Source organism: Gorilla gorilla, chromosome 10 (assembly GCF_029281585.2).
Source record: "Gorilla gorilla gorilla isolate KB3781 chromosome 10, NHGRI_mGorGor1-v2.1_pri, whole genome shotgun sequence".
In the NCBI taxonomy this organism is placed as follows: Eukaryota; Metazoa; Chordata; class Mammalia; order Primates; family Hominidae; genus Gorilla; species Gorilla gorilla.
Window position 1 is genome coordinate 79464483 of NC_073234.2, and position 26237 is coordinate 79490719.

Below are 26237 nucleotides of genomic sequence, written 5' to 3' on the forward strand. Positions count from 1 at the left end.
GTTGAGTGCAATGTGTCACTACAGCCTAACCGCTGATTGCTGCTTGCGTCCTCTCGTTCAGCACAGTATTTTCTCTTCATCCCTTTGGACTAAACAATTCCAGTTCTTTGGCATTGGTGTTTTCAGTTGCAAAAATGGTGTAACTTTATCTAAAGGCTGTCTTTCCAAGGCTTTGTCTTGCTGTGTGGTGGAAGGATAAAAGAAAATTCACATGAAGAAGCCAAAAATAAATACTTTAGAGTCAACAGGCTAAAGTGAAAATGGTCTTTAGGGTGAGCTTGCACAAGAGTCTATTTTGTGAGACAACACTGCTTTTTTGTGTGTTCACAAATCAACAGACAGGGATGCAGTGATCTCGTAATTTGGAGGCCCTAATATATTCTTGCAGACAGCCAGTGGTACAATAATGTGCTCCTGAGTGCTATATGAAGGAGAGGGATCACATACTTTTGGGTTGCTATTAACTATTTACAAGGCTGCCTTATAGAGAATTACAGTTTTCATTATAATTCCAAATATAGATAGATGTCTTTGAATCATTAGAAATCTGAAAAGAGACCTCTCTTTCGACATGGGAATCTTCTGGTGGGGAGTATTGAATTAACAGAATTGATGGAAGCTGTAATTTACTATTCTACAGATAAAAGCCCTCTTTTGAATGTAGATAATTCATCTGTGTTGTAACTTCTGTTTCCTAAGTTGAATCTCCCATTTCATTGTATCATTTGGATGGAAGGTGGTTTTCACTGAGTAGATTGCTTAGGATGTGTAAGGCTATAGCAGTAGAATAAATGCTATTAGTGATCCCCAAGTATTAGCTGTCTCCTGTGAAAGTTATGCAGACCATCTGCTTCTCCTTTCTTAGTTTATTGCCTCTAAGCCATTTGCTTCTCACGTATTTGCAGAGGAATGGAAAGATGTAACCATAGGGTCACTTTGTGAATCATTAAACTTGTTAAGTTTAACAGTAAAAGAAGTGAACATCGGAGACCTAACAAAAGCATTTTTTCTTTTTTTTTTTTTTGAGACGGAGTCTCACTCTGTCGCCCAGGCTAGAGTGCAGTGGCATGATCTCAGCTCACTGCAACCTCTGCCTCCCGGGTTCAAGTGATTCTTCTGCCTCAGCCTCTCGAGTAGCTGGGACTACAGGTGCCTGCCATCACACCCAGCTAATTTTTTTGTGTTTTTAGTAGAGATGGGGTTTCACCGTGTTAGCCAGGATGGTCTCGACCTCCTGACCTCATGATCTGACTGCCTTGACCTCCCAAAGTGCTGGGATTACAGGAATGAGCCACTGCACCTGGCCACAAAAGCTTTTATGTTAGCTATTAATTTCACATTTCTATACTACTGTAATATTTGAAGAGAAGTGATTGAAATTTAGTGATTTTGCTGTATATTTTTTGAAAAGTGTAGTACACAAAGGAGCTTCATCCCTTATGCAAATCAAGATAAAATTCTGATCAGTAGTCTCTAAAATATTTCCAGTACTTTAGAAAAAAAAAACCAGTTTTTAGCAGTGGTAGTAATCCAGCAGTGAGCTGGAAAGTATCTAGTTAGTAAAATTAAAAGACAGCCTGAATGACTTTTTCTTTAAAAAGAAAGTTTAAAAATATTTTTATAATAAAATAACTTTGTTATACATACTAAACTATAGATATATTGGCTTTCAAGCTATAATATCTATTTGAATTTAGTTGATTGTAGATTTTGAAAATCAGTTCCTCTTCTGAAAATTTTTGCTATAAAATGTACCTCAAAAAGCTATGCCTTTCTTTTGCTGAAGGGTCAAAAATAATATTTCTAAAACATTTTAATATATGAATTTGAGCATATTTGGATTGCTAGCCTAATAACTAATAATATCTAGTGATCGTATTGAAAATTATACAAGTAGTTTTGAAAACATTAACCACATGAAAGGGGCCCAGAAAATATATATTGACTACAACTTATTGATGAGTCTTCTCTTTTTTCTCCCATCATCTGTTTTCACTTCTTTTGCTGGCCCTTTTGCCAGAATAAGACTACCTACCTGTTACCAGAATTATCATTTTAATTCAACAGAAAATAGTTTAAATTCTCTTCTAATCAAATCTACCATGTCATTCTTTACAGTGGGTGAATTCAGGAGCCCAATATAGAATACAAAGATTTCCATAGTAAACTAAACTCAATAGCGAGAAATTGACTGCATAATGTTTTACATTTCCTTTATTATATTTATATTCATATTACTCCTACTGTTTAATTTCCATTTATTTAGACCCAGTGATTTTTGATATTTCAGTCAGCTATGACCTTGTTCTATTTTGTCCAAATCTGTTCTTTATAAAAAACACAGCAACAGCATTTTGTGAGTTTTTTTCCCACAATTAAAATAGTAAAATATATACATATATATAATAATTTGGAACTGAATGATGAAATTCATGGCTTAGGTAAAAGTACTGTTCACTTTAGAAAAGGAAATAACTCATAACACTTAAACATAGCAAAGCTTTTTAAGAGACAGTCATATTACAGTTCTAAATGGACATGGGAGTTAAAAGATTATAAAACTCAGTGTTGGACTTCCCACTTTATCAGAAAATGTATGCTTGTAGTATCTTTACATGTTCAGCTCTTAAAATCTGGAAATGAGATTGGTAGAGACTTAAATGATTCATACAAATCCTAAAAGAAAAGTCGGGAGAAGTCCTAAGTTGGAAAATAGTCAGCTCATAGAAAAACTCAGTGAATGTTTTATGAAGGGGTGAATTTATCTAGTCATTTACTCCACAAACAAGTACTGAAGCTTTACAATCAATGTATTTAGCATTATTCCTATTGCTGGAGGTAATAATGGTAAAAATTCAAAGACCCTGTCCTCATGGAACGTAGATTCTAATGAGAGTAGATAGACAATAACCATGTAAACAAATAAGCAAATAAGATAATTTCATACACTTCGGTGTGCTTTGAGGAAAATAAAACAGGACAATGGGAAAGAGAAGAGCCACAGGGCTGGAGTTAGGAACCAAGAAAGGAAGACTTTTCCAAGGAGGTGATGTTTGAGTTGAACCTCAAATGATGGGAAGGAGCCAGGTATCAGAGACCTACTGACAAGCATTTCAGGCAGTCACTGGCAGAAACAAAGTTGATGTATTCCCAAGAATAGGAAAAAGGCTAGTGTGGTTGGAGTATAGTGAAGGAGCAGGAAAGTAATCTCAGATGAGGTCAGAGTAGACAGGGTACAAAATCCAGACATATAGTCTGGATAAGGCTATATATATAGAGAGAGAGCCTATATATAAGGTTTTATATATATATATATATAGGCTATATATATAAGGCTTTGTTACCCATCTGAGTTTGAATGTATTATAATAGGAAGGCACTGTTAATTCTAAACAGGGGAGTGATATGACCTGACTTACATTTTTTAAAGAATGTATGAATGAATGGATGAAGTCAGCTGGCAGGAGGTAGAGAATAGAAGTTAATGAAAGAAGTACCTTGCCTCAAACTCTTAACATATACACCAGTCACAGAAATTTCTCAGAAGCCAGATGACATATTTTTTTTTTAATGTCAAGCCAGACATACCTTGCTGGAAGGATTTTCTGGTACTAATTTACTTTCTGCAACTTATTACAGAAACTCTATGAGACTTTTAGATAAAATAATATGGAAATAAAAATGTATAACATAAATTTGAAAGTATTAACTTTACACAAAATGGCTGAAAGGAAAAAATTCATATTGCTGTAAATATTTCAGAAGTATTTGGGAGCACTTTGGCATGTATAAACTGCAGAAGAACAGGCCAGACTGGTTATTCTCTGCATCCATGTAGTTAATTCAAATAAAGAGGAAAAGAGAAAGAACAGTCTAGTAGGGGTGTGGCAAGTTGTTAACAAAAGGATACATCAGAAGAGGCAATCAGAAAAGTATTTACTACCTCTGTGGAATTTATTGCCTCAAAGGATTAACTCTATGTGATTTTTTTTCCTTTAATCTTTGTAAAGATCATGAGCATCAATATGGAATTAAATTTTAGTGCCTGCTTTAACCTTTGATGTTTTATGATGCACACAAATTTTTAAGTTTGCTTTAAACATCTGAAAACTATCCAAAGGGAAAAAAAAAAGACATTCTGGTATGTGGAGATGGAGAAATCTAACTGGTATTTAACATTTTTATTCCTTTAAAAATCCTTGTGAATTAAATATCATTTCTATTTTTCAAGGAAGAAATTGAGTCTCAGAGGGTTTTAAGTTGCTTGTCTAAGCTCATTAACTAGTAATGGGCAAGGTCAGTGTCTGAACCCAGATTTTGATTCCAAGGCTGGGATCATTAGTTCTCCAACAGTTTGATCTTTTGAGCTGTTTTTAAAAGAGACAGGAATGTACACATGTGAGGTCATTTGAGAAACATCTTCATTCTTTGACTTCAGCATGTTCAACATTCCATTACTGTCATTAATGTGTTATTATCTAGTTGTGAGATTTTTTTTGAGGCACCAGAGACAAATCTGTCTAGAGAAGGAGTTTATCAGTGGAATGAGACTTGAGATAATTCTAGAAAGTGAGCATATCTGAAATTCTACCTGCTTTGGGGATGTGTGACACATTAACATGAGAAGTTTTTAGAATTTCTTTTTTGAATGATGAGACAGAACAATACCTAAGAACGCTGGGAAATGAGATAAAAAGAAAGCGTTAGGAAATGGACAGATGTTCCCATCTTTTATTTGAATCTACCGCTGTTATTAAAGAATTGTTTTAATTTTGGAAAAGAGTTTATAATTGAATCATACACTATTTAAATACATTAAGACATGTCCATACTTGTATTGTCTGAGCAAGCATAGTGCTTATTCTTATTTACATGAAATCTGTAGGTTTAGTGTCCCAGACTCTGAGCCAGGTAGTTGACAAAAAGTTCAAATACTAGGTTGGAGCCAAAGTAATTGTGGGTTTTGCTATTACTGTTGCATCAACCTAATACAAATCCCAACAAGTTAACCACAGACAAATTTCTGCAAGGGCCTCACTACACGACACAAAGGAGCTAATCACAATCCTGACATAAGCACACATGAAATCTGAGCTAGAAAACCAGGTCCAAAAATAACTGCTTGTCTGGCAACATAATGCAGTAGAAAGTCGGAAAAAAAAAAAAAAGTAAACCCTACATCTGATCCTCGTTGTGCCACCAATTGTAGCTTAACTTCTGGCAAGATGTGTAACTTCTCTGAACCCATATCACACACACACACACACACACACACACACATATCTATATAGTTATATATAGATAGATATAGATAGATAGATATAGATATAGATATAGATATATATAGTGAGAGCATGGACTCACTCTCCATTCCAGCTCTAATGTTGCAAGCTATTATTCTTCTACATCTTAGGTATTCTTCCTCTGAAACTTAACAGGACCCACATGGAATGATGTGTATTCTCTTAGTGATCACCTCTGTAAATTGATTGAACTTGGTTTAAGAACTTGGGAGTAACCTTTTAACATTTTCTCTTGCTTTTTCAAAGGATTATCTGGGAGCTTGCATTGTCCTCACTGCATCTATAGCATCCATTAGTGGGTCTTCGAATTCTGGATTGGTAGGCTTGGGTCTTCTGTATGCACTTACGGTAGGTATGGATAAAAATATTACAGGAACAGATAACCAAACACCGCATGTTCTCACTCATAAATGGGAATTGAATGTTGAGAACACATGAGCACAGAGAGGGGAATTACACATACCAGGGCCTATTGGGGGGTGGGGGGTGAGGGGAGGGAACTTAGAGGGTGGGTCAATAGGTGCAGCAAACCATCATGGCACACATATACCTATGTAACAAACCTGCACGTTCTGCATATGTATGCATTTTTTTAGAAGAAATAAAGGGAAAAACATCTCATTTTGTGCAGTGTTGGAGGGTCTACTATAGTTATTATCAACTCTTATTCATGGACGTTAGAGGAAAGGTTTAAATTCATAACAAGATTACATCTTGCAAATAATAGTAGATTGGGGCCCAAACCCAGCTTTATAGGACAGTTTGGATTCATTTCTAGCATTGTGAACCAATTTTTAAGAACTTCTCCGATCTTGTGGTCAGAGTACTCTCCAAGCTGTTTGGGATCCCTGTCCTGAGTTGTACACAACCCAGCTGGGGACTAGCCTACAATGAATGTGAATATACATGAGATAAGTGCAAACAGAAGAGTATACCACTATCCATTATGCAGGGAAATCAGGACAGTTCACAAAATAGTGACAGTTATTCCCTTGAAGGAACCAGACACCTTCTTTGCTGATATATCGCATGACATTCTCCTTGGTCTCTAATATTCTGTAGCACTTATGAGTTGTATCACACATGTACACTAATGGTCCAAGTTATCTCGTTCCAAAATTTCCGGTGATTAACCACAACTTCTTACTTTAATTTATTTAAAAAAATTTTTTTAATCACCTGACACAGATAACCAATTATTTGAATTGGGTTGTGAGGAACTTGGCTGACCTGGAGGTCCAGATGGGTGCAGTGAAGAAGGTGAACAGTTTCCTGACTATGGAGTCAGAGAACTATGAAGGCACAATGGGTATTGCTCTAAATATTGTTTGTCTCACTTAAATATTTATTTTAAACAAATATTAGTGTTTGTTGGGCACATTGTTGTTTCTGCTTTTGCTTTCCACTTCAATATCCAGAAAACTCTCTCTCATCTTGGCTTTGCTTGATTATGTACACCGGAAAAGATGTGACTATTTAGTCCTGAAAAGTCTTGGATAAAACCAGAGTCCAAACAGATATTTATTTAATGATATTTAAAGAGAAAATATTTGGGATTTATTACATTAATTGCTGACCTAAACTAGAAACTACTATATTCCCTTTCTCAAGACGTTATTAACTTAGATGTCAAGAAATTTGGATCTTAAAATACGGACTGAGATTCCCAACCTCGCTAGGATAATACTGTCAGGAAATTCAATAATGAGGACAGAATAATCTTCATTAAATGCAAATCTCCAAGCTTAAAAGGCATTCCTTTACCTAAATTTTTCAATAGCCATCTAGCTCTTCAAGGACAAAATCCAGAAAACTTAGCTAAGACCATGAGCCCCTTCATTAGCCAACCCTTGCCCATCTTTCATGTCTCATTTCTTGTCATCCACCTGCACCACTTTTACTCTGGCCACACTAACATGCTAGGCTTTCTTTTCCTCTTTATTCTCCTATGTACATATATTTAAAATAAATTTCCCCATCTCCCATCCTTTAAGATTCATCTCAGGCACTGTTTCCTCTTGGAGCCCTCCTGGACCTCCAAGGTTAGCACCATCCATGCCCCCAGAGCACCGTAGGTTTGCCTTCATCATGGGGCCTCCATGTAATACTGTAGGTGCTGACCTACTGGACACTTCCCCAAGGACACAGAAAGCACCTCGAGCTGTGTCTTTCGTCTCCATATTCCCAGCACCTTGTACAGCACCTCTCACATTGAAAGCACCTAAGTGTTTAATGACCAACTGACTGAACAAATAAATCAATTCAGAAATGAACTATCTCTGTCCACTTCGAATACAATTGAGTGACAGAATGCTAAGGAGAGATGATGATGGTTAAGGCTCCAAAAACAAACACGAAAAAAACTGTCTTAAAAGTGCTTAATCAAAAGGTGTTTATTTGAATGTGATTTAAACTAAAAAAAAAAAAAAACCTGCCACATAGTTTGGTTCAGTATTACTTTAAACTTAGAAAAAAATATATATATGTATAAATGTATTTAAGTATGTATACATTTCTTTCTACATCAATCTCTATCTGCCTATTATCTGTCTGTTTCCCCATCCCATCCTCCAGATCCTTCTCAAGTTCCAGAACATTGGCCACAAGAAGGGGAGATCAAGATACATGATCTGTGTGTCAGATATGAAAATAATCTGAAACCTGTTCTTAAGCACGTCAAGGCTTACATCAAACCTGGACAAAAGGTATGAAATCACTGCATTTGATATGTTGTATACATAAACCTCTGAGGGAGTCTTCTTTTTTACTACCTAAGCTCTTCATACTTCCCAGCCAAGTAAGTATATTCCCTACCTGGTGTAGGTCAAATTATCTGCATAAAAGAAAAAAGGGAGAGATAGGATCAGACTACAGTACATGTTCTCCAAGTCATACTGTAATTCACTAGTCTCCCATGAAGATCAGAAAAGTCAACAATAGGCATGTTTTTAAAAATTTCTGTCTTCTGACTCCTGGCCATAATAGCCATCCCCTTGGGAACCTTTGCATTCATAATAACTCTAGTCCCCAAATGACTTCTTTTAGTTATTGTAAAAAGAACAAGTGGGCAGAAGAAAATGGAATCATTCTACTTTTTGTTATAAAACTATCACTTCTTAGATAACATGGAATAATTATTTGTTAGTCCAACAATATACTAAATGCAAAAAAAAAAAAAACCATGAAGAAAAAACAAGGCAATCACATGAAAATAAAAATAAATAGAATGAAATCATTGAAGATTTGGTGAGAACTGTTTTTATATTTTTATTTTTTATTTTTTGAGACAGGGTCTTGTTCTTTCACCAAGGGTGGAGTGCAGTGGTGTGATCACGGCTCACTGCAGCCTCGACCTCCTGGGCTCCAGCTATCCTCCCACTTGAGTCTTCTGAGTAGCTGGGACTACAGGCACACACCACCACACCCAGCTAATTTGTGTATTTTTTGTAGAGACAGGTTTTCGCAATATTGCCCAGGCTGGTCTCAAACTCCTGGCCTCAAGTGATCTACCCGCCTCAGCCTCCCAAAGTGTTGGGTTTACAGGTGTGAGCCATTGTGCCCAGCCTGTTTTTATCTTGAGAATAATTCATAATGTAGACCTAAGAAAAAATGATAACTATAATGTAATTATTTAAACATAATTACAGTTTTATCATAATATCTTAAGTTAAAAAACAAAACTTAAGCTAATCTTCTGTCCTTTTCTGAGTCCTCTTCTCTTTGAGTGACAGCTGTTTTCCTAGGTGGGCATATGTGGTCGCACTGGCAGTGGGAAATCATCGTTATCTCTGGCTTTCTTCAGAATGGTTGATATATTTGATGGTGAGTTGCTAACTAAATTTTTTAAGTGGCCACTTGGTGCTTTCCTTTAAAAAACATCTATTTACCTAATCCTGCAGAAATAAAAAGCAAATATTTATAAGGACTTTGTGCTCTACACATGGTTCAAGGCAGATATCCCAAATAAACAGCTCAAAAGTAAATAAAAGACATAGAATTGGGGAAATAAAATGATGAGCCTTAAACTCATGTCTATACATTATTGCTAAAGCATTTTAATAAACTTGTAAAATGAAAACAAGGCCACCCACTTTGAATAGCAGTAGGTGGAGGTGGAATTTCAAGAGAAAGAAAGAGGGAGGACAACTGCCTTGCTTCCTTTAGACTAAATGTATGTCTCTTTCCAACAAAGGAAAAAAGTACAAGGAGATAAGTAATCTGTATTTTAAATTTTGGTACATGACCCTTACCATCATCTGCTTAATAACATTGCTTAATGACATTGAATGTTTTGTGAGGAGGCAACCTTTGCTGCAAAGTGATAAAGCTCATGATAACAACATACACAAAACATACACATTCATCCACCATAGTATTAATAATATGATACACAAGAGCGTAGAAATAACTTAATCTTTTTTTTAAAAAAAAGTCACATTATTTAGTCTATCAAGTGGCCTATAAATAGGCCAGCACATAAAGTATCTTGAATGAAAGAGGATCCAGCAATGAATTTGACCAAACTTATTGTACTTGACAGTACAAGGAGTGCTTACTATTATTATCTGTAATGATTACGATGACTATAGTACTTTGCATGTTTATTGTACTTGACAGTTTATATTATTGAATTTAATCTACACAACAGCTCTGTGAGATAAAGAGGTCAGTTTATGAACAACAACATGGAACTATAGTAAATGTAGTTTTTTTGGGGTTCAGATTCAGGAACAAGGTAAACTTCTGTCACTAAGTTAGCAGCTTATTTTTTCCATGGCTAGTAATAATGCACAGATACTTTAAGGACTTTCAGTGGGATTAAAGTTATAAGGCAATTAAGTGATCAAAAATCAACTGACGTTTTTCATTAAAACACTATGTTTATGACTGATCATGTTAGGTTAGCCTGATCCTTATGAGTTCAGACACATGATTTCAGGTCCCATGTGAACTATCAATGATTTATTCTCTTTTTAATAGCCGTAGGCTATTAAGATTTTAATTCATAATTTATTATTTCTGATCTATTATTCCTGAAAGACATAGGTTAAGCTAATCACCCCTGCCTGCTCTAAATCTATCTGGTAAAAGGACTGCAGCTGCCATTCTGAGCCTGACATCTTATCTCACAGGGCAATATGGTCTCCGCACAAAAGTGATATGATTACTGCATATATCATGGTGGAGAAACAACATCAACACTGCACAAATCTCTATAAGTCCATATGCAGTACAGAGAAATTTATTAAAACTTGATAGTCATGTCACAGAATTTACTTCTCTATTTGTAATGCATTGTATTATTAAATCAATACAGGAGTGAATGACAAAGATCCAGGTTTTTAAAGAGCTTGTATTCTAGTTGGGGAACAGACAATAAAAAAAGATAAGTAAAAGTGTATAGAATATCAGATTCTGATAAATCCCATGGAAAGAAATAAAGTGATGAGGATAAAGGGAATACTAGAAGGAAAACGACTCAGTAAGGGATAAAAATACTTTTTGGTTGGTATGATCACATAAACAGAATAAAAACTCTGAATTCCCTTAGGAGAAATATATAAGAAAGAAAAATCACCACCAAATATGTATATTTTTTAGAGACACAAGATTTTTTTTTATTATACTTTAAGTTCTGGGGTACATGTGCAGAACATGCAGGTTTGTTACATAGGTATACATGTGCCATGGTGGTTTGCTACACCCATCAACCCATCATCTACATTAGGTATTTCTTCTAATGCTATCCCTCCCCTAACCCCCTACCCCTCGAGAGGCCCCAGTGTGTGATGTTCCCCTCCCTGTGTCCATGTGTTCTCATTGTTCAACTCCCACTTATGAGTGAGAACACACAGTATTTGGTTTTCTGTTCCTGTGTTAGTTTGCTGAGAATGATGGTTTCCAGCTTCATCCATTTCCCTGCAAAGGACATTAGCTCATCCTTTTTGATGGCTGCATAGTATTCCATGGTGTATATGTGCCATATTTTCTTTATCCACTCTGTCATTGATGGGCATTTGGGTTGGTTCCAAGTCTTTGCCATTGTGAACAGTGCTGCCATAAACATAAGTGTGCATGTGTCTTTAAAGTAGAATGATTTATAATCCTTTGGGTATATACCCAGTAATGGGATTGCTGAGTCAAACGGTGTTTCTAGTTCTAGATACTTGAGGAATCACCACATGCTTAAATGGAAAAGTGGGTCTCCTGAATTTCAACTCCTAACTAAGAAATAACTTTCAATTTGTAAACAAATATTATTTTACTTGTGATTTTACTATGTGTGTGTAACTTCTGTTTCTCCTTAACAGGAAAAATTGTCATTGATGGGATAGACATTTCCAAATTACCACTGCACACACTACGTTCTAGACTTTCAATCATTCTGCAGGATCCAATACTATTCAGTGGTTCCATTAGGTAGGTAACATATTTAGCAACATCTGTATGCCTTAGGATTTAGCCTTTGACTCATAGAAAGGTTTTACTCAGAGTCATTTTTCAGGTATGAGTGAACTGATATCAAGACAATAAAATCAAATATACCATCCAACAATTTGGATTGGAAAAGCCTAGAGTTGTAAATTAACCTATAAAATTATGTTTCCAGGAGATCTTCATCCCTTTCAGTTTGATTCTATAAAAGCCACTTTTTCCACTATACTTGAGAACGGTGATGCTTGGCAGACATTTCTAAGGTGTTCTATCTTACAGATATCCAGTCTAACTTGTGTGTCTGGTCTGACCTCAGCAGATATTCTGACTTTGGTTAATCCCTTTATCTATCCCTCCACCCCTTACAACTTTACTTCAGCCAAAATTGCTATGAATAAAGCTGCTACAGTCTTCATACCTGGTTCAGGGTTTCCCACCAAAAAACAAAAGGGCGGGGGGGGGGATATCAACCATCTGCTAGGTGCTTTAAATATATTATCTGATTAAATTCTCAAACCGTTACTCTAGGGTAGATATTTATTATCTCCATTTTATAGATGAGGGTTTTGAAACTCAAAGAAGCTGTAACTTAAACCAAGTTTGTACACCTAGTAAGTGGAAAAACTGCTATTCCAACTAAGTTTGCCTGATTCCAAAGTCCATGTTGGCATCTGTATTAGTCTGTTTTCACACTGTTGTAAAGAATGATCTGAGACTAGGTAATTTATAAAGGAAAGAGGTTTAATTGACTCACAGCTCTTCATGGCTGGGGAGGCCTCAGGAAACTTACAATCATGGCGGAAGGCAAAGGGGAAGCAAGGCACATCTTCTCATGGTGCCAGGAAAGAGGGAGAGTGAAGGGGGAACTGCCACACTTTAAAACCATTGAATCTCATAAGAACTCACTCACTATCATGAGAACAGCATGGGGGAAACTGCCCCAGTGATCTAATCAGCTCCCACCAGGTCCCTCCCTGGACACGTGAGGATTACAATTCGAGATGAGATTTGGGTGGGGACACAGAGCAAAATGATATCAGCATCATCCCCCAGATCACATCTCTCATTTGACCATATTTTGTTCTATTTTGCTCCTAACCTCCATCTACTTAATTACAAAGAAGTGTTTGCCACCTCCTTTTACTAATTACTCTTTATTGTAAAGAAAAAATGTATGTAAGATTGCCTAGTATTTAGTTGTAAAACTACTTTAAAACTTCTGGATGTGTCAAGTAATTTAGCAATACCATAGTGAATTTATATCTCCAAATATATTTATTATGAATACTACTTGATATGGTTTGGCTATGTCCCCACCAAAACCTCATCTTGAATTGTAGTTGCCATAATCCTCAAGTGTCATGGGAGGGACCCAGTAGGAGGTAATCGAATCATGGGGGCGGTTACCCCCATGCTGTTCTCATAATAGTGAGTGAGTTCTCATGAGATCTGATGGTTTTATAAGGGGCTTTTCCCACTTTGCTTAATACTTCTCTCTCCTGCCACCATGTGAAGAAGGACATGTTTGCTTCCCCTTCTACCATGATTGTAGGTTTCCTGAGACCTCCCCAGCCCTGCAGAACTGCAAGTCAATTAAACCTCTTTTCTTTATAAATTACCCAGTCTCGGGTATGTCCTTATAGCAGCATGAGAATGGACCAGTACACTACTATTGTTGGTGATGCAGCACAGCTTATCTAAAATAGTGTAATATGCTCCCATAGAGATGTATGTATGTAGCATCAGTCCTGCAGGAATATTTTGCTAGATACTATTTGGGTTATACTAAGCATAGTTTGGAGCCAATGGAGCTAGGTAACAAACTTGATAATATGATATAATGTATACAAAGTTTTATAATGATATCATCAAGACAATTTTTTATACTATTAAGATCATGCATTCATTCATCAAGCATGAATTCAGTGCTTGCACTGCTCTGAGCACTGTTCTAGGTGCTGAATATACAGCAGTAACCAAAACAAACGGAACTTACATTGTAAAGAAAGAAAAGCAATAAGCAAATATACATAAAAGTTTCTCTATTTTCACTTATTGACTAATAAACTAATTTTTCCCTACAGATTTAATTTAGATCCAGAGTGCAAATGCACAGATGACAGACTCTGGGAAGCCTTAGAAATTGCTCAGCTGAAGAATATGGTCAAATCTCTACCAGGAGGTCTAGGTATATTTTCTAAATAGCATATTTATTTTTTATATATGCCATTAATCCTACATATGTCTATCTACATTTTATGCTATAATCACATAACTTTAGTGTTAAATCCCCTTATATTTAAAATAATATCCTAAAAGTCATTAGAATATTTCAAAATCTAATGTTTTTGCATGGGGTACAAGAGGGTGAACCCGATAACAAATTCTGTTCTATGTGACTACTCCAAAATATTCCAATTAATACATTTATCTCTGCCATCTCTTCATAATTGGTGGGTACAGGTCATTGTAATGGATGTTTCCCTGTAGTTACTCTTTCTCAGTTGACCTGTCTGATCACCTACCATCAGGAAATGAATGGGAGGATTGCAGGAGCTGTTAGGTTTAAGTCTTTGGCACCACTTAGAGAAAGGCAATTTTGCCACATTAGTAGCCATTTTCTCTGCTGCCAGGAGGGAAAATTCTTTTTATTTATATAACATAATTTTCTTTGTGTTTGAAGACATTGTTTTGTATTGCCTTGAGGCAGTATCAATTTTAAACACTTGTGTAAAGAACACAACATGTACTCAATCACTGATAAAAATTCAGTCCTAGGGGTTGTACAATGTCTGACAAATAAATGATGACAGCATGAATGTGATTATTGAAACCACAGAGAGTTCATACTATCTTTAACTCATTAAAAGGAACATGTATAATTTTTGACTTTGCTTCCTTAACATCTTAACTCATCTAAGAAAGCAATAGGAAAGATAATAGTTGATTGATATTCTAAATTTAATATACAATATATAGTTGCCAAATTGTGGTGTTTGGCATCTAGTTTTTAAAAAGTCAACCTACAAAATAAAATTATGTTTATCTGTTAGTTTATTTGAAAAGCAGGGCCAACTCAAAAACACTACATTTTATTATTTTAATTAAGTTCCAAGGAGAAAGTATGCCACAAACAAAAGTTAAGACAGCATGTCTTTAAGGAATGTTTTATTGACTTGCCAGGGTCAGGTTGTGAAAGTAATTCCAGAACTCTGGATGAACTTTCCATAATGATTTTTTCTTCTTTTTGAGACAAGTTCTCGCTATGTTACCCAGACTTGAGTGCAGTGGCTATTCACAGGCATGATTATCGCATACTACACCCTCTAATCCCTGGGGTCAAGTGATCCTCCTACCTCAGCCTCCTGAGTAGCTGGGACTATAGGTGCCCCACTATGCCTAGCTCCCATAATAGTTTTTTGATGTCTCCTGTGGAAAGCCCAGCAAGTCTACTTGAGAAATTAATACATGCTTATAGAACTTTCTCTCTTGGCATTTAGAGATCCCCTCTCTCACCATTAATATTTGGAAAGACAGTTGCATCTTTCTAGTCCTCTTCATTAACATGAAAGCTGCATGCACCTGTTTAGATTTTGGGCATAGTGTTTTGGGGTTATGGTACAGCACAGGCTACAGGGGATTGTATTTACATTATGTAACCGACTGAATATGGTGCTCATCATCTTAGTAAAGATGACCAGTTGCTTAATGAAGATTTGGTTCAGGCCAGCTTTGGTGGAAACATTCCTTATGTCCGGCATCCTCTTATATGTAAATCAGAATTTGGAGAATAAATACCTATTTTCCAATCATGACAAATTATAAGACTTTGATACCATTAGAATATAATCAATAGAAATTTCCGCCAGGACATTAGGGAAAGGTGTTTGAATTCTAATAAAAAAGACATTTGGAAACAGAATTTTTCTTAAACTCACAATAGTACAGTTTATGAAATGTAGATGGAAACCAAAGAAAAAGAAAAGGACAATGAGGACATATTCATTTATCCATACAACAGTGTGTTATTCAGCTCCTGTGTAAGATACCGCAGTACTAGAGACATTCTGACAAACAAAAACAAACCCGGTCCTTATCCACTTGGTACTTACAGTCCAGAAAGATGGTATAATGAAAAGAGAAGTGGAATTAGAGTTGAGAATATTCTGTATCTTATCAAATTAGCTAAATGTGACTTTGGGCAAGCCATTTCATCTCTCTGGGCCTTAGGTAATTATATTAAGTAATCTCCTTAGAGAATTGTATTAAATAATTAAATAATTTCCAAGATCTTTCTGTCTTCAAAATGTTTTATATCCTCCTATCAGAGGTAATTCACTACCTATTGTCATAAATGAGATAATTTAGGGACATCTTCATTTTCCCAAAGTGGAGTTCCTCTTTGTGTTCCAGTATGAAGTCCTTGCACCAGCACTAAGTGATATCCATCATGCTGTCATACAACATAATGTGTTTTTCATGATTTTGTCCAAGGTAAATGTTAGTAGCATTTCTTTAGTGAAATCCTTGCTTCTTTCTCTGATTTAGATGCGGTTGTCACTGAAGGTGGGGAGAATTTTAGCGTTGGACAGAGACAGCTATTTTGCCTTGCCAGGGCCTTTGTCCGCAAAAGCAGCATTCTTATTATGGATGAGGCAACAGCTTCCATTGACATGGCCACAGTGAGTGCATTATCTAAGCTTTTAAAATTGATGAATTGGAGAAATGTGCATGAAAATTACAATTTATTATTTCCTGATTGGGTTCTGAATCCTCAGTACTATTGTTTTGAGAATCTGCTCAATCATCTACTGGATGAACTGATGATAGCACACTGAGAATTACAATAAATAGGGCCCAACATATGGTTGAAAGGCATTCCTATTACCAATAAACATAAAATAAATTTGCCACAACTTTTTGAAAAATTTTCAGAACAGTAAATTTCCAGGGCTTAGTTGATGAGAGGTACTGTACTATATTCAAGTACTATGCCAGAAAAGTTCTGAAATGCAGTATGAAAATCTCTGTTTAATAGAATCTATTACTAACCAACACCACTCATTATTTCCCAAAGCAATTTGAAGAAGAATGATTCACTGGGATTAACAATGGCTAGAATTAATAACAGTCTTCTCTATGTGTTTATGGTAAAAAGCCATAAATTTTGCCTTTTGAAAGATATTATTTGAAATTGTCAAATGTGTCCAAGAAAGATCTGTCCAGAAGGCTGCGATTGAGTAGGGAAAATGTTTCATTAAATCACAAACTGCATACGAGCTAGCAATTAATATTCTTCTGAAAGTTAACGATATTAAAATTTGACTTCAGAAAGGACACATTGAGGGTTATTATAACGGTAATACTGCCTCAACAGAGAAGAGAGAGAGAATATGAATTAAATGATTGAAAGAAAGAACTCCTTCACTTTAAAAATTGAACCAAGATTTCCTCTAGGACAGAGATGGAATCTGTACCCAGAACAGCCTTTAAAATATAATTATAACAGTGCTTTGTGGTGGAGATAAAAACAGTTGCTGCCTAGAATGTCCATTTATGTGTCAAAGTCCAAATTTTTGGCATCAATTTTAGTTTTTCCCTTTTTTGACTCAAAGGTTAACATCATTACAGAATTTTGCTGGTTTCAAATACATACTTTTTGTGGTATAACTCAAGTGAGCATTTTGATACCCATTTAATTTCATTTTCTTCTTTGCATTTCCTGGAAATAAATCTATCACCCACTTCTGGCTGATCACTGACTGACTTTCACTTGTGTTTTGAAGACACGTACAGAATCCAGCATGAACCTGCTGCTGGGGACTGCCCCTTCTTATGACTTCCACAGAAAATGAGGGATTGAGAATGCTCACAAGGGATTCAGTGGAATATTGATTGTTCTTGGGGCAAAATATTATGATGACAAAGTAATCCCGAGAAAATTTACACTTTATTTTTTTTGCAGGAGAATATTTTGCAAAAAGTAGTAATGACAGCCTTTGCAGACCGGACCGTGGTGACAATAGCTGTAAGTATGAGAAGACGGAGTTGGTATACCTCTTTGGTTTTTGTTCTAACATGTTATCATCTTTAGGTTTTAGCAAAATATACTTGTGTTGAATTATGTATTTCTCTGCTAATGTTTCTGTATCTGTGCAAAAAAGAAAAAAAATACGAAGATGTTTTGAAAGCATTGTTCTTTTCCAAACTGTCTGCTCTACCTAACTGACTTCCCTAAGTTAGAATGATAGGACATCCTAAATCTAAGGATTCCAGCAGGTCATGGCCTCTGCTTGTTCACCAGATAAAATGGTAGTTCATATAAAATAATTCTCTTTTCTATAATCTGATGGTCTGATGAGCAGTTTCAGGAAGAAAATTCCTAAATTTGATTGCTTATTCTGCTACTATCTATACCTAATTTCTATGTTTCCATTCATTAATCTACTAAAAAATAGACAATGAGATATCTCACAGTAGGGTCAGGTAATTTTTTCTATTTTAGATAGCACCAATCAAATAGAAGAAGTGCTTAAATATTTGTAATTCACGTTATAGCTGACTTACAGTAGTCCACAGTTTTCTGCCTTTTCTTCTTTGCAAGTGGATTCTTGCTCATATATTTAGGCTTACTGCTTAATAAAAACTATTTTTTAATGAGTCACTTGGACATTTTTCCTTCTGCTGATTCTCTTCTTTTCTATTTTTCTCTCCAGCACCGTGTCTCTTCTATTATGGATGCAGGCCTTGTTTTAGTCTTTTCTGAGGGTATTTTAGTGGAGTGTGATACTGTCCCAAATTTGCTCGCCCACAAGAATGGCCTCTTTTCCACTTTGGTGATGACCAACAAGTAGACCATCATGATCTATTTCAACAAGTCTGTCATTCTCCGGTAGTTATCTTAGCAGTATCCTCTCAGTAAGGCATGGCTAATGCTGTGAATAAAGGGAAGGGCTGAGATGAGGGAACTAACTGCAGGGTGTTATTACAAAATCAGCTCAACCAAGTGCTTTCGTCATGCTCACTACCGAATGGAGCTCATGCATGTGTTTTCAAATATATACATGCAAAAGAGAGTATTTATGAAACCTATTAACTGAATTTACCTCTTATTCTAAGGACCAATTTCACTAGTCCTTAGGGATGTTTTGTAAGCATCCATAAAAATGCCATACACATTTCTTACCTGCCCTGGAGAATGCATTGTTTCATTTACATAGTTACTTGAGTTTCACTGGTGAGTAATGGGAGTTGTGTATGGAGTGCTTGCTATGCTTCCACTTTCTTGGATGATGCATGGGAGAAACAGAACCCTTTGGAGTGCAGCTTTTTTCAAGATGGCAGGAAATGACATCCCATCAGGGCCAACTTCCTACAAACTGCCTAAGTAAAGAAAAATCTACTTTCTCGAATTTTTCCAGTGAACTCTGTGGTTCCTCTTTCCCAGAGGAGAGTCACCCAATTAACTCAATTCATATTAAGGTGCGAATGATTTAAGGGGTAGGAGAATTGGTTAACTTGAAAAAGAATTATTCAGTATTTTCAAGAATTTTCTTGCTGGAAAAGGTAGGGAGATATTTTGGAAGAGAGAGAACTCCCTGTTGCCCCAAAATGGGTGGAGAGAGGGAGAGAAAACAGACCATTGCCTATTCAAAAGAAGAATTTTCCCTACTCTGCATGAAGCATGGCGTTGTTGGATGGTTCTATTTAGTCTGTATCTGGAAGATTACTTGAGCATAATTTGTATTTTTAACAAAATGTTAGGTTTCCTAATTAGGTTACCTCTTACCTAATTTCTCTTCTACATTTACTGAATACTTTTCTATAGACTTATATTTCTTTCACTCATTCTTCATTTCAAAACCACTCATGTGAACGTGGCCACTAGGATACCTAGAATTCCCTGCTTCCAACCGCCCCTAATATACATGAAGCTGTCATGGAAGAATCACTGTAAGATTTTTTAGAGGATCAACTCCTCATAACAGGCCCATAAAAGGGAGAGCACCACCATGCTTGTGGTAGACTCCTTATAGAATTAACTTAAACTCTTAAAATTAACTGTTTTTCCTTTCCTGCCTAAGAGCTTATAAGACAGTTGGTTAGCTGTCACTAAAATTGTGGAATGCCTTAACAAGATAATTTTCTCCAGCTTCTGAAAGGAAGCACTCACACACCAAAATAGTCCATGGTATTTATTTCTGAAAGTGATTACACGATTAATTTCTCTGGAATATTTTGAAAATTTTATCAACACAATTACAATTGGACACCACACTTTGTCAAGGAAAAGTTATTTGGATTAATAGAATAAAAACCAACTATATTTATTTCTGTTGACCAAGATTTTTCAATTTTTTTTTTTTTTTTTTTGGAGACGGAGTTTCACTCTTGTTGCCCAGGCTGGAGTGCAATGGCTCGATCTCAGCTCACCGCAACCTCCACCTTCTGGGTTCAAACGATTCTCCTGTCTCAGCCTCCCGAGTAGCTGGGGTTACAGGCATGCACCACCATGCCCGGCTAATTTTGTATTTTTAGTAGAGATGGGGTTTCTGCATTTTGGTCAGGCTGGTCTTGAACTCCTGACCTTGTGATCCGCCCGCCTTGCCCTCCCAAAGAGCTGGGATTACAGGTGTGAGCCACTGCGCCCGGCCTAATGTTTTTATTTTTATTTTTTTCTAGTAAATATTATTTTAGAATATGAATGCAATGTTTATAATATTATATTTATGGGTTTAGAGGCCAAATTCTTTTTTTAGACATCCATGATATGGCTATTGAACAGCTAATATTTTTCTGGAAGGAAAATGCACAGCAGATATTATTGGATAGCTTGTTAAGTTTCTTTTTCTAAATGCATGGGTATGCAAATGGCTCTGGTCCTTTCTCAAAGATAAATAAACATTAGCCTCCAAAATCTTGTTAATTCATCAACGTATTAGGTTGGTGCAAAAGTAATCGTGGTCTTTGACATGATTACTTTTGCACCAACCTAATACATAATTTGTTACCAATATTCAGCAAGTGATAGGCTTGTCATGGGTGTTGAAAACTGGCACATGTTCTAAGCTGGCATCATTATCACATTTCATATATGTTTCTTTTCCCCTCATGTCATGAGTCACAACTATAACTGCTGGCTTTTCTGAAAGCACAAACACTGAGCCCACCCTATCTAAATGGCCCAGGGCAGAATGTAGGCCCTCAACTCTGGGGATGGTTTTAGGTAGGACTTTGGAATGTTCAGAGAAGCACTTTGGAAGACTGTGTATCAGCTAAACAGATGGCATTTCTAGGTTTAGAACTCTGGACAGGGACTCCCATCAGCACACTAATATTTTGACCTGCATAGTTCGGTTCCGTATGGTAGCCCCTGGCCACATGTGGCTATTATTTGAAATGTTGATAGTTCGAATTGAGAAGTGCCATAAGTGTAAAATCTGTACTGGATTTCAAAGACTGGATTTCATAGAAGCATGTAAAAGTTATCATGAATCATTTTTATATTGGTTACATATTGAAATGATAACATCTGAATAGGTTGGGTTAAAATGTATTAAAGTTGCTTTCATTTGTTGATTTCTACTTTGAAAATGTAGCTCCTAGAAAATTTAAAATTACTTGTGGCTCCCATTATATTTCTATTGAACAATACTGATCTTAGCAAGAGTAAAAGCCCATCACACAGATCTTTCCTTTCTAATTTATAAACATAAAAAATAATAGTAGTTGACATTTATTATTTGTTTGTATATGTCAGACAAAGTGCTGAATTTTTTATATGGATTATCTCATTTGAACCTCATCACCCTTCTCTGAGGCAGGTACTATACCATAATTTTACAGATGTGAAACTGGAACTATACAATGTTAAGTATATTGCTCAAGATTGCACTACTAACAGGTGGTAAAGCCAAAATACACAAGCCCAGTTTATCTTCAGAGCCTGTTCTCTTAACCATAACACTGACATGGCAGGTGAATGCTCCTCTAAGGTATCAGAGAGCCTTATGAAACAGTTAGATGACAGGATGGAAATAGCTCACATTTTGAAATTAGTAAACCTAATTTTGATACTGGTTCTGCTACTTATTATCTATGTGACCTCCTGATTTTGCTTTATCTCTGTGAATGGTCTCCCCTATAAAGTGGAGAGACATAACACCCACAGCTGAGGAATGCTCTAATGATTCACAAGAATGTGTGTGGAGAACTTAATATATGGCATATGCTCAGAAAGTGGTAGCTTTTATCATTGTTAGTTACTAATTAATCCAAAGGGCATCACGTGGAAAGAAGGAATGGGTCAGTGGCAGTGATCTCCAAAGACTGAGACTGCATGTCTAAAGGCCTTGGGTAATCCATTCTATTACTGCATGCCAGAATGGACTTCCCCATATTGTCATCCGGAACTAAACCACTTTCCAGGGTTCTTCGAATTGTGTTATAGCCCAAATAATTAGTGACTCTACACAAGAGATAATTATTGTTGACATTAAAGTATAACCCAACTGGTTTACAATGGCCTCTCTTAATTTAATTACTCGATAAACAATTTTACCCTACTTAAACTTAAGGTTTCATGAAAATGATGACGCTGATATATTAGCTACACTGAAGTTAGTACAGCCCATAGAAAACCCAGCCATATTGGCCATTGCTTAAAAATATGTAAATAAATGATAATTTAAATAAGGAAAAAAGGGGAGGTGTCTGTGATCCCTACATCTTGTCACTCACCAAGATAAACAAATGTCCCAGAATAATTCATGAAATATACATATTCCATTGTTTTGGCTTGTGCCCTGAAATGTGTAACAAATACATGTTTTCTTTTCACTCACAGCATCGAGTACACACTATTCTGACGGCAGACCTGGTTATTGTGATGAAGCGAGGAAATATTTTAGAATATGACACTCCAGAAAGCCTCTTGGCTCAGGAAGATGGAGTATTTGCTTCTTTTGTTCGCGCAGACATGTGAAGGAGTGTCTTAAAACAATACATGTATTTAAAATAATGCAGTCATAACCTAATTAATGGATCATCAGCTTGACCTCTGTAAAGTGGCATCTTAAAACTTTTACAGATTTTTGCACAAAAAGTGGACATTTATTTTTCCTGTTTTTAAAACAGTTTTTCAAGATATTATTGCTTAATATGTTCATTATTGATGTTTTTATAGTGATCCAGCCACTCTAGCTTTAAGAATAGCTAGGTTGTATTAAAACATGTAAGCTACTTTAAGTGGTAAATCAATAGCTAAAGTTTTCTCCTAACTTTAAGTCTGGTAAATATCTCTCAGGAATGGAAGTTTCAATGAGTAGTCAGTATTACTATACTCTTGTTTGTAAGAATATATTTTCCTTATTGTTGGAGTCTCCAGAGGTTATTGGAAGGAATAAAAAAGGACATGTTTTCTAACGAAACTCTCAAATTCATTATCTACTTCATGAGAATTTATTTGTATTCATTAACATTAGTAATACCTATTTTTCTTAAGAGCCTTCTTTTTTCCCTTTTGTTTCTTGTCACCAAGAAGTTATCACACTTATACTTATTCTATAAGGCCAAAGCCTTATCTAGAAAGATCATGAAGAGTTTTGATATTTTTAAAACTATACTCAAATTTTCATTTTTTCCTGTCCTGTAAAGAGAGAATTCTTAAGATATCAGGCATAATATATGTACCTTTTCCAGACTGAAGTTCAAAGAATGATTAGGTTCAATCTTTCAGTGGCAGGCCAGCTAAACTTTCTATAGTTTAATGATTAGCTGTGGTTGTGATCTTGAGCCCTAACATGCCACATTACTCAAGATTTACACAGGCAAGTGACTTCATTTGGCACTGCTAATAATGGCAGGTGAACATTCCTCTCAGGTGTGAGATATTTCCTATGAAACAGTCCACTGGCAGGCTGGAGATATCTTACACTTTGAAGTTATATATATATAAAACAAGTGTCTATTTCTAGCTGAAAGAGTTTACCTCTTCTAGACATTTATGCCCAATGGTGTCACATATGATCATTTGCTCCTGCTCTAATTTTAATGTGCATACAAAAAATATACCAAAAATGTTATTGTAATTGTAATGAGCATGTAAAGAGTGTATCAAAAATTGATGGGATATTAGTGTTAGGTTTTGCTTAAATGAAAATTAATAAATTCAAAAATACTAAAAGTCACCTTCTTTGTCACGTTAGCAACCAGTTTCTACTATTCTGTGCCCATCCAGTGTCAATATCATTGATTTCTTTTTCATATGAAGATCCACATGCATTGTAAGATTGTGAAGATTTATAAAATTGATGAATTAAGAAAAATTATGCTGCTTTCCTATAGTTTCTGTGTTCTGTTTATTGTATGGTGTATTCACTCTTGGAAAATATGTAATAGTTGTGTATCCAGAATATGTGTCTTCACCTGAATATTTAATCTTTATATTTACAAAAAAATAAGTTCCACAAGATGGACAAAAATGGTCCATGATATTTAGCTTAAATTGTAACCTTTTGTTGTGTATATAAAACTTCATTGGAAGAAAATAACCTTATTGTTTTCTTAAAGCTAAACAGAATAGGATTGGTACTCATTAATTATGTCTTGCAAATATTTTCTAAAAATTCAACCACTCTCCTAAAATGGCGTTTAAATATTTTGTAGGGCAGAATATGCATATTGCCTGTTAGCAAGTAATAATTCATTCTCATAGAGAAATGGGTTTTTACCCATGGAAGTAATCTTTTAATGATATTTTCTTATTATATTGCTACAGGCAACATCAGTAGAAGCCTATCTAGTTACACTAAACTAAAGATCACATTCACCATTCTTACAGCCAAGTGGTTGCTGGTCCCCTCGTAACTTTTAGTTACTTAAGTTGAGTAAATGTCTAATTGTTTACAAACTAAATTGACTAAATAAGGTCAAGGATAATGTTTTTCATTGATTAACCATTTATTATACATATAATCTATTGATTATAAAAAGATTCACCTTGAAATAATATTTAACTATATAGGTACATATCTGTAAAAGATGACCACCTTAACTAAATCAGATTTTACACTTATAAATTTTATATTTAATTAGTCAAATCAATTTTTAAAGCATAACTCCTTAATCTCATAAGAAGCAATAAATGCATAAAGCATTATATTAAAATACCAGGGTTACTTATGTCATTGACAGGGAAAAGACTTTGTATAAACAATTGTGCACCATCTATTTTTGTACTCTTACTCATGATCCATTTAAAAGTCTACTCAGCTCTAGATTAGATACCAGAAGACCCTCTAAGTAACTGATAACTGAGATTCGGGACCATGTCTTGTTTGCCATTGTGCCCTTGGAATTTAATACAAGTGCCTAACCCACAGTAGGGTTGATTGATTTCACTGATTAGTTTTACTGCCATGTGCCTATAACTATAGGTTATTCTCTTTCCTTTTCTATGTTGTGTTTATTCTATTTATTCTCTACAATATATAAAATGTATTTGTTCTCTACAATAAATGTGTCTATTCTCTACAATATATAAAAACATATTGGACTACTATTACATAATTAAATTACTCTTTTATTTGCTTAAAGAGGGTGATTATTTTTTCACTTACCGTTCCACTGAGCAGCAACCGGGACTGGTCAATAGATGGAAATCAATCCCAATTTAGAGACAATACCTGGCCCTGCTTTGACAATCCTGTTTCACATTTGCCAGAGTCATGCACTTCCTTACTTTTGTATATAGGCTCCAGAGAAGTTTCCATTAAGTGAAACAGCTATATTAATTTTTTAAATATATATTTATTTAAATAATTGGATGTCTGGACTTTATCCCAACGTTTATTGATCAATTTTTATAGTTGTCTTCCAATATATCTTTTATCATTTATTTTGTAACACATTCTTTGGAGGTCTGTGATTTATAGTACTATGATAATTCCCTTATTGACTCATTATTCAGTTACATGCAGTCTTCTAATCTTAGCTATTTGGCATAAGAAGCAATAGCCAAGGGGACGTATCCTGTACCTTATGTTTAATTTGTTCTTCAGTAACTACATATCATTTATATCAGATTATCTTAAGTATTAACAGGATTCACCTGGATCAAATTCTCCAGTGAAAGAGCTTGTATCGGTATTTCTAGTAAGTGCCGACAAATGAGATTCATAATTAACCAAGTTTGGGAATCACTGAGCTACATCAATCATTACACTAGTTTCCCTTTGTTGTGCTGAACATAGAACCATAAAATACTAAAGGTAATTTTCACATGCTTCCTTTCCCTGCTGACATTGCCTTATCCTGAATTGCTAAAACAAGCCTCTCGATGTCACGGAATTAATTGCCTTAGTTCATCATAAAGGAAACATTGTTTAACGAACTGAATCTTAGCTGAGAAGTTATCACAACAGCGACTCAAAGACTTATTTTCTTTAGTTTTGTTGTGTAATCAGCAACAAAGGATCTGAAGATAAAACTTTTTTCACA

At 35.5% G+C, this 26237-nt stretch overlaps 1 protein-coding gene across 6 annotated transcripts in view; it reads left to right on the forward strand.

Moving 5' to 3' along the window:
* Positions 1 to 25333, forward strand: part of ABCC9 (ATP binding cassette subfamily C member 9) — a 147863-nt gene extending 122530 nt beyond the window's left edge. For all 6 annotated transcript variants that reach the window (XM_063694122.1, XM_055358453.2, XM_055358454.2 and 3 more), the window contains 9 exons: positions 5550 to 5651; positions 6492 to 6612; positions 7878 to 8008; positions 9047 to 9125; positions 11615 to 11723; positions 13823 to 13926; positions 16287 to 16420; positions 17704 to 17766; positions 22585 to 25333. In XM_063694122.1, coding sequence (XP_063550192.1) covers positions 5550 to 5651; positions 6492 to 6612; positions 7878 to 8008; positions 9047 to 9125; positions 11615 to 11723; positions 13823 to 13926; positions 16287 to 16420; positions 17704 to 17766; positions 22585 to 22722 — 981 coding nt within the window. In that variant the 3' untranslated portion in view covers positions 22723 to 25333. The remainder of the gene's footprint in view (positions 1 to 5549; positions 5652 to 6491; positions 6613 to 7877; positions 8009 to 9046; positions 9126 to 11614; positions 11724 to 13822; positions 13927 to 16286; positions 16421 to 17703; positions 17767 to 22584) is intronic.
* Positions 25334 to 26237: the final 904 nt, after the last annotated feature.